The sequence below is a fragment of the Carcharodon carcharias genome, chromosome 19 (assembly GCF_017639515.1).
Source record: "Carcharodon carcharias isolate sCarCar2 chromosome 19, sCarCar2.pri, whole genome shotgun sequence".
In the NCBI taxonomy this organism is placed as follows: domain Eukaryota; kingdom Metazoa; phylum Chordata; class Chondrichthyes; order Lamniformes; family Lamnidae; genus Carcharodon; species Carcharodon carcharias.
In genome coordinates this window covers 88,937,132-88,946,658 of record NC_054485.1, presented here as the reverse complement: position 1 = coordinate 88,946,658, position 9,527 = coordinate 88,937,132, and the positions used below count along the sequence as shown (strand labels likewise).

The window sequence follows — 9,527 nt, the reverse complement described above, 5'->3', positions numbered from 1 at the left end:
TTTTAAAATCCCTTAAATATTGCTTTCCTCCATTACAGCAGTGAGCCTACTTCATTGGCTGTGAAATATTTTGAGACTCCCTGAGATGGTGAAAGCTGATTATAAGTACTTAAAGACAGAAAATGCAGGAAATACTCAGAAGTCTGGCAGCATCTGTAGAAACGAAACAGCGTTCACATTTCAGGTTGATGTCCTTTCGTCAGAACTGTTTGTTTTCTTTCACCCGCAGGGGTGGATTACAAGAACATGTAGTATTCCTGTATGAATTTTATCAACCTGAATGTCTCTCTAGTTTGACACTGGTGTTGATGCAGCTTTTCTGTAGGGTGTAGGTGTGATGGTGGGGCTGGGGTATGGGGAGGGGGGGATGGGTAGGGGAGGGAAAATGGTGAGCATTGAATTTGGGCTGTCCTGCATGGTTATCATGTATCAAATGGTTTCAGACAAGTGCCATAACTTCAAGAAAGAATGTTGATGCAATAAAATATCTTATTTATTAAAATATTCATCAGTTATTCATTGAATGTATTTTCATTAAACACTTATGAAACCACTGTGAGTCACAACATGAAAGCATTCTAGTCGAAATAGTGTAGCACGACACCTTCTCTAGGGCACCTTGCCCATGTTTGACCTGATGCTATGAGACTTCATGGGGTCCAGGGTCTATGTTGAGAACCCCCTCCCAGCTGTATGCCATTGTGACTTTGTAGTGGTGTGTTATAACTGAGTGGCTTGTGAGGACATTTAAGAGTCAACCAGGGCACCTGTTACCTGTGAATAGACTAAGCAACAAGTAAAATTGAAGTAAATGAGAATCAGGAGGAAAACTCTCCACTGGTTGGAGTCATAATTCGCACAAAGGAAGATACTTGTGGTTGTTGAAAGCCAATCATCTTAATCCCAAGACATGTCTGAAGGAATTCCTCAGGGTAATGTCCTTCCCTTCATCATAAGGTCAGAATTGGGGATGTTCACTGATGAATGCGCAATGTTCAGCACCATTCGCAACTCCTCAGATACATGTCCATTTGCAGCAAGACCTGGAAAACATTCAGCCTTGGGCTAATGAGTGGCAAGTAACATTTGTGCCACATAAGTGCCAAGCAGTGACCATCTCCGAGAAGTCAGTGAATACCCACAGTCTTATGATCTTCAATGGTATTACCATCACCAAATAGTCCCAGCATCAACATCTTGGTGATCTCCATTGACAGGAAGTTAACTGCAAGAACAGGTCACAAATGGGGAATTCTTAACATTTGCAAAACACAGGTCAGGAGTGTGATAGAATATTCCCACCCTCCTGGATGAGTGATGTTCCAACAAAGATCAAGAAGCTCAACAGGATCTAAGACAAATCAGCTTACATGATCAGCTGGGGGAGGCGGTGACGTAGTGGTACTGTTGCTGGACTAGTGATCCAGTGACCCAAGGGGACAATGCTCTGGGGACCTTGGTTCAAAACCCACCATGTTAGATGGTGGAATTTGCATTCAATAAAAATCTGGAATTAAAGATCTAATGATGACCCTCATTGTCGATTGTTGTAAAAAACCCATCTGGTTCGCTAATGCCCTTTGGTGAAGGAAATCTGTTGTCCTAACCTGGTCCAGCCTACACGCGGTTGACTCTGAAATGGCCTTGCAAGCCACTCAGTTATAACACACCGTTACAAAGTCACAAAAAAGGAATGAACCCTGTTGGATCAACCTAGGCACCGGAAATGACAATGGCAAACTCAGCCCTGTCAACCCTGCGAAGTCCTCCTCACTAACATCTGGGGGCTCGTGCCAAAATTGGGAGAGCTGTCTCACAGACTAGTCAAGCAGTACTTGACAGTCGTAGCCATAGCCATCCTCATGGAATCATATCTTACAGATAAAGTCCCAGACAACATCACTGCAGGAGGTCCTCAGGGTAGTGTCCTAGGTCCAACCATCTTCAGCTGCTTCATCAATGACCTCCCTTCCATCATAAAGTCAGAAGTGAGGAAGTTCACTGATGATTGCACAATGTTCAGCATCATTCGTGACCCCTCAGATACTGAAGCAATCCATGTCCAAATGCAGCAAGACCTGGACAATATCCAGGTTTGGGCTGACAATTTCCAGGCAATGACCAAGAGAAAATCTAACCATTGCCACATGACATCCAACAGCATTACCATCACTGAATCCCCCACTATCAACATCCTGGGGGTTACCATTGAACAGAAACTGAAGTCACCATATAAATACTGTGACTACAACAGCAGGTCAGAGGCTAGGAATCCTATGATGAGTAACTTACCTCCTGACTCCCCAAAGCTTGTCCGCCATCTACAAGTGGTGTTCAACATGGAGGAGCACTGATTCATCAGCTGAGGGAGAGTGGTATGCAGTAATCAGCAGGAGGTTTCCTTGCCCATGTTTGACCTGATGCCATGAGGCTTCATGGGGTTTAGGGTCAATGTTGAGAACTCCCTCCCAACTGTATGCCATTGTGACTTTGTAGTGATGTGTTATAACTGAGTGGCTTGCGAGGACATTTAAGAGTCAACCACATGTAGACCTTCTGCTGGTTCTATCCTGCCAGTGGGACAGGACATACCCAAGGGTGGCGATGGTGTCTGTGATATTATCTGTAAGGATGACTATGTCATGCTTGACTAGTCTGTGAGACAGCTCTCTCAATTTTGGCATGAGCCCCCAGATGTTAGTAAGGAGGGCTTTGCAGGGTCAACACTGCTGAGATTGCCTTTGTCGTTTCCAGTGCCTTGGTCGATGCCTGGTGGTCCGTCTGGTTTCATTCCTTTTTTGTGACTTTGTAGCAGTTTGATACAATTAAGTGGCTTGCTGGATCATTTCAGAGGGTATTTAAGAGTCAACACATTGCTGTGGGTCTGGAGTCACATGTAGGCCAGACTGGGTAAGGACGACAGATTTCCTTCACTAAAGGACATGAGTGAACCAGATGAGTGGGGGGGCAGGGGAGGAAGGCAATGAAGGGAGGGAGGCCAGGCAGGGATTTGGAAACAAGGGTGAGAATTTTAAAATCGAAGACTTGCACCTTACAGAATAAAACTGAGATTTGTTGCACCAGAGCCCAGGGTTTCCCTGCTCTGCCTCCCCAAAGATTCTTGACTGAGAAAAACCACCCAGCATACAACAGTCTCTGTCCTTTCAATAGTGGCACAGGTTTTTTTCAGAAACAAGGGTAAGCAGGCAGAGGAGATCTTTTGAGTGTCTCAAACCAAAATGTCTCCTCCCCCCCGCCGCCTAGAATGGGTTTCGTTTCTGCTGCAGGAGGGAGTTTGAATTGAAAAGCAAAATGACAGGAGCTTCAGTTTAGATTTCCAGAAGACTGTGCGCTCTTCTTCCCAGGATTTCAGTCACTTCCCGGGCCCTGGAGTGGGATTTGCCAGAAAAATATATTACATTTGGAAGGTCGGACGTGCATTTGGACGACAATCACCAACGTAATGGGCTGGACTAGCGAAGGTTCCCACTTCAACTTGACTGGGGGCGGAAGAGTGTCACTGAAGTGACAATGCGGAAAAAGCAAGTGAGGCTGATGTTATTGGGTGGGGGACTGGCCTGCAAAGGACCAACCCACCAGAAATCGTACAAAAAGGGGCTGAGGAAAAGAGGCTGGACATCTCAGAGAGGATTCAGCAGAACTAGAGTTTCAACTCTTGTTTTTTTTTTAATTGTTTTTTTTTATATATATATAAAGCGAGGGAATCATGTGTTTGGCGAGGCATAGCATCGGTCACCCCGGAGCGCAGAGTGGAAAGTTCCCCGGCCCAACGCAGCCGCCGGTTTTCACTTTCGAGCCCTTCCCGGAGCGGCTCTGCAAACTCCGACCTCTGAAGAAGCGACCACGCCGAGTGCTCTACCCGCCGCAGCAGGTACACCTCCCTCCTTGTAGCCCAGCAAAAAGAGAAAAAACCGGCGTTCCTTGCACACGAGCCCCCTTTCAGGACGTCCCGGCGCCTGTTTTAATGTTCTTACATACACACATCCCAGGAAGGATTGCAGTACTTTACATTGTTGAAGTGTAAGGGGAAGGTGGTGGGGGGGGGGGGAAACAAAGGCAACCAAATATGCGCACAGTAAGATGCCATAAACAGCAATGCGTGTGATGACCAAATAATCTGTTTCGTGATAAACGCTGGGCCAGTAAGTAGTTTGTGAATAGCAAACTATTTGACGAGCCTGCCTAAAATATCTTACTATGTTTAATGTGATATAGAATATAATTTAATTAATTTGTTTAAAATAAAAGCAAAAAACTGCGGATGCTGTAAAACGAAAACAAAAATACCTGGAAAAGATTAGCAGGTCTGGCAGCATCTGCGGAGTGGAGCACAGTTAAGGTTTCGAGTCCGAATGACCCTTCAACAGAACTAAGTAAAAATAGAAGAGAGGTGAAATATAAGCTGGTTTAAGGGGGAGGGTGGGACAAGGAGAGCTGGATAGAGGGTCAGTGATAGGTGGAGATAACCAAAAGATGTCACAGACAAAAGGACAAAGAGCTGTTGAAGGTGGTGATATTAACTAAGGAATGTGCTAATTAAGGGTAGAAAGCAGGACTAGCAACAGATAGCCCTAGTGGGGGTGGGGTGGGGTGAAGGAATCGAAAAAGGCTAAAAGGTAGGGATAAAACAATCAATGGAAATACATTTAAAAATAATGGAAATAGGTGGGAAAAGAAAAATCTATATAAATTATTGGGGGGAAAAGGGGGGGAATCGGAAAGGGGGTGGGGATGGAGGAGAGAATTCATGATCTAAAATTGTTGAACTCAATATTCAGTCCAGAAGACTGTAAAGTACTTAGTCGGAAGATGAGGTGCTGTTCCTCCAGTTTGCGTTGAGCTTCACTGGAACAATGCAGCAAGCCAAGGATGGACATGTGGGCATAAGAGCGGGGTGGAGTGTTGAAATAGCCAGCGACAGGGAGGTCTGGGTCATGCTTGCGGACAGACTGAAGGTATTCTGCAAAGCAGTCACCCAGTCTGCGTTTAGTCTCTCCAATGTAGAGGAAACCCCATTGGGAGCAACGAATGCAGTAGACTAAATTGAGGGAAGTGCAAGTGAAATACTGCTTCACTTGAAAGGAGTGTTTGGGTCCTTGGACGGTGAGGAGAGGGGAAGTAAAGGGGCAGGTGTTGCACCTTCTGCGGGTGCATGGGAAGGTGCCATGGGAGGGGGTTGAGGTGTAGGGGGTGATGGAGGAGCGGAGCAGGGTGTCCCGGAGTGAACGATCCCTGCGGAATGCCACTGGGGGGGGGGTGAAGGGAAGATGTGTTTGGTGGTGGCATCATGCTGGAGTTGGCGGAAATGGCGGAGGATGATCCTTTGAATGTGGAGGCTGGTGGGGTGATAAGTGAGGACAAGGTGGACCCTATCATGTTTCTGGGAGGGAGAAGAAGGTGTGAGGGTGGATGCGCGGGAGATGGGCCGGACACGGTTGAGGGCCCTGTCAATGACCGTGGGTGGAAAACCTTGGTTAAGGAAGAAGGAGGACATGTCAGAGGAACTGTGTTTGAAAGTGGCATCATCAGAACAGATGCGATGGAGGTGAAGGAACTGAGAGAATGGGATGGAGTCCTTACAGGAAGCAGATAATATCACCACCTTCAACACCTCTTTGTCCTTTTGTCTGTGACATCTTTTGGTTATCTCCACCTACCACTGAACCTCTATCCAGCTTTACTTGTCCCACCCTCCCCTTAAACCAGCTTATATTTCACCTCTCTTCTATTTTTACTTAGTTCTGTTGAAGGGTCATTCGGACTCGAAACGTTAACTGTGCTCCTCCGCAGATGCTGCCAGACCTGCTGAGTTTTTCCAGGTATTTTTGTTTTAATTAATTTGTTACTGCCTTCAATACCCCACTGTTAGTGTCATAGATTTGGATTTTTAACCTGCAATACTCCCTCATGTCTAACATATCTGGCGTTCTCTCTCTCTCTCTCTAGGTTAGGAAGTCAGTTCCTAAAAAGAAGGATGTGACCAAGAGGCTGCTCCTATTCTTCCTCTCCATCGTCCTCTTCCAAGTGTACACTGCGACTGAAGACGAGCTGAGCCTTCCAACTCCGGACCTGAGTGCTTCAGTGCAAGTCTCAGTTCCGATCCCGCCCCCTTCCTGCTCTCCAGACTCTGGCGTGCTGTCTGTCATGTACCTCCCCGCATTCGCAGGGGCTGAATCTAACTACACCCAGCAGTAACTTGCAAAAGGACACTTGCTCGTGACGACAGGTGTCCTCTTCTGCAGGATCGAAACTCTGCAATGACTGGTTTTCTAGGGACATGTTTGTAATTATATACACCAGATGGTTATGCCATGTTGATGGAATTGTTTAAAAACTGACCCCTGTTTCACCCTTGTCGATACGTTGTGTGGTTGGGAGCTGTTCCACCTCCAGATCACAGGACCTTGAAAGCATCTGTAGGCCCATTGGGACTGACACCTGAACCCAGAAGTGGATGTAGGTTGCATTCTCATTAGTCTTAAGGAGTTCAGTGCTTTAAAATCATCTAATCCTGTTGCTGATGTTACTGCCATGAATAATTCATTTGTTTCTCATCCATTGCAACTTTTATTTATTGTTTGAACTATATCTATTTATTGCATTCATTTATTTGAGTTTTATATATATTTGTATATAACATGTCTTACCTTGTACTGCAAGGCTCACCTTCACTTGATGACTACCTTGATGATCTCAACAGTTGGTTGGGGAGAGAAAACTAACTTTGTACCAAAGATTCTGACTGTAGATGGATCAACCACACATGTCCATACATGTTTGATGTTTCTGTTTGATGGTATGTTCTATGAACAATATGACTCATTGCATTAAAATAAATTGTAATTCTAAAGTCTGGTGGTCTGCTGTGCTCTGTAGAAATTATCTTCGGAATTTTTTGTCTGGGGAAATGGAGAAACATTTCCAAATCCTTGGGTATACTTTTGATTTTGCTTGAAAGTCTTTGGAATGAACTATTTGAGTTGGAAACGTGAACTGTAAAAGGAGTTGCTGGAATAGTGACCCATATGTTCACAAATCTTTGAAGGTGGCAGGCCAAGATGAGAAAGTTGTGATTTTTTTTTAATTTTAAAAAGCACATGGCCTCTTATGGGAGAATCTAGAACAAGGGGTTGGGGTTTAAAAATAAAGGGTCCGCCATTTAATGCAGATGAAGAAAAACATTTTTTTTGAGGGTTGTGAGGCTTGGAATTCTCTTCCTCCAAAGGCGGTAGAAGCAGAGTCTTTGAATAAGTTTAAGGCAAAGGTAGGTAGATTCTTGATAACCTTTCACTACTTTGCTTATCGAGGGTAGGCAGGAGTTGAGGTTACAATTAGATCAGCCATCATCTTATTGAATAGTGGAGCAGGCTCGAGAAGCCGAGTGGCCTACTCCTAATTCGTACATTCATATGCTCCTTTTGGTTCTATGGGCAGCATTTTCCCGTCGGTGAGCAGGGGGTGGGGCCCACTCACCGACACGTAAAATGCCGCACAGTGACGTTGGGCGGTTCCCCCAATGTCACTGCACGTCATTTAGGTTTTCAGTTCAGCGGGCGCGCAGCGAACTGTCAAAGGCCTATTAAGGCCATTTAAAACCTTATTAACTCAATTTAATGAGCTGCTCGTCCAACCTTTCGGTTGGCGAGCGGGCGAAGAGCCCAGGCAGCTTTCGCATTTTTCATGAAACTTCATCCACGGGCGGGATGAGGTTTCATGTTGTGTTTTAAAATCTATAAAAATGTATGCATTTATTCTTTGACATGTCCAGCTCATGTGATAGTGTCACATGAAGAGACATGTTTTCAAAGTTTAAAAGTCCTTTTTAAAAGCTTAACACTGAAACAAATCTCCCTCAGGCACCTCCGTGCCTCGGAGATCGCTGTGCTCTTTTGCGCGCATGCGTGAAAGAGCACAGGGAACCTCTCATGGAACCCCGTCCACACAGGGAGCACTCAGGGCTTTAATTGGCCCCCATGTAAAATGGCACTGATCAGTTTTGTGCCTGGCCCCTGACAGGGGGACATTTCTGCCCTATGAATGAAGGAATACAGTACAAAAGTAAGGAAGCTATGCTAAACCTTTAGATCACTGGTTAGACCCACAGCTAGAGTACTGTGTTCAGTTCTAGACACCACACTTTCAGGAGGATGTCAAGGTCTTGGGGGAGAGGTGCAGATGAGATTTGCCAGAATGGTAACAGTGATGACGGCCTCTGGCTCTCTGGAGAAGCTGGAGCTGTTCCCTTTTGAGCAGATAAGGTTAGGGTAAGATTTGAATGAAGAAAATGGAGGAAGATGTTTCCAGATGAGACAAAAGGGTAGGCAAGCAGAGGATACAGGTTTGAGGTGATTGTCAAAGGAATCCGAGATAACGTTTTTTTTTAGCAGTGACTAATTATGATCCGAAATGCACTACCTGAAAGGGTAATGTCATCGATGAATTAGGAGCTGCAAATGTTGCAGATTCCGAGCTGCTAGTGCTTGCTCCATGTTTCCTTCTGTGAAAGGACACTTACTGGGTGTCACCCCGGACAGAATTTACATCAACAACACTGGACAAAACCTCAAGACCAAGGTGAACCTGGTCTAGAAACGTGCTGGGGGAGCACAGCCAGAACATTGTGCACTGCAACAGCAGCCCTGGTCTACACTGCTGCAGAATAATGCTCTATCCTGAGGTCCTAGAGCTGCCGCACACAAATCCTGGTGGCTCAACTAAAAAGCACCATGAGGACAGTGTCGGGAATGCTTAAACCAAATGAGTGGCTCTGGGTGCTGTCCCACACTGCCCTGCCTATTTGCCATTCACTGTGGCATCCCTGTTCCGTGAGGTGGGAAAAAGTCACGAGGAAAGCTGACCTTCCCACTCAGAAAGGCTTGAAAAATCCAGCAAGAAAGCACTTTTGCTGACAAGACTCTCAGCTAGTTCCTGAATTAAGTAACTAGATTTCAGAGATTCTTACAGCGCAGCAGAAGGCCATTCATGCCTGACCTGGTTCTTTGAAAGAGATATTCAATTGGTCTCACTCTTCCTGCTCTTCCCCTTTTCAAGTAGATACCTAATTCCCTTTGGAAAGTTACTATTGAATCTGCTTCCATCACCCAGTGCATCCCAGGTTATAACAACTTGCTGCAATAAATAATATTCTCCTCATCTTGCCTCTGGTTCTTTAGCTGCTTATTTTAAATCTCTGTCCTCAGGTTATCAACCTCCCTGCCAGTGGAAACAGTTTTGTTTTATCTAACTTGTTTAAAACCCTTCACAATTTTGAACACCTCTATTAAAATCTTCCCTCTAACAATCTCTGCTCGAGGGAGAGCAATCCATTGTTCTCCAGGCTCTTCAAACAACAGAAGCCTCTGGTATGATTCTACTAAATCTCTTCTGCACCCTTTTCAAGGCTCTGACATCCTTGCTAAGTTGTGATGCCCAGAATTGGAGACAATGCCCCAGTTGAGACCTAACCAGTGTTATGTATTCAGCATAACATCCTTGGTTTTGTATCC

General features: G+C 45.3%; 1 protein-coding gene across 1 annotated transcript; it reads left to right on the top strand.

The window, feature by feature from the left end:
* The first annotated feature begins 3,621 nt into the window (after positions 1 to 3,621).
* On the top strand, positions 3,622 to 6,843 carry LOC121291849 (radiation-inducible immediate-early gene IEX-1-like). Its single transcript, XM_041213453.1, has 2 exons — positions 3,622 to 3,892; positions 5,968 to 6,843. The coding sequence occupies exons 1-2, from the start codon at positions 3,728 to 3,730 to the stop codon at positions 6,214 to 6,216; spliced, it is 414 nt and encodes a 137-aa protein (XP_041069387.1). The 5' UTR covers positions 3,622 to 3,727; the 3' UTR covers positions 6,217 to 6,843.
* Positions 6,844 to 9,527: the final 2,684 nt, after the last annotated feature.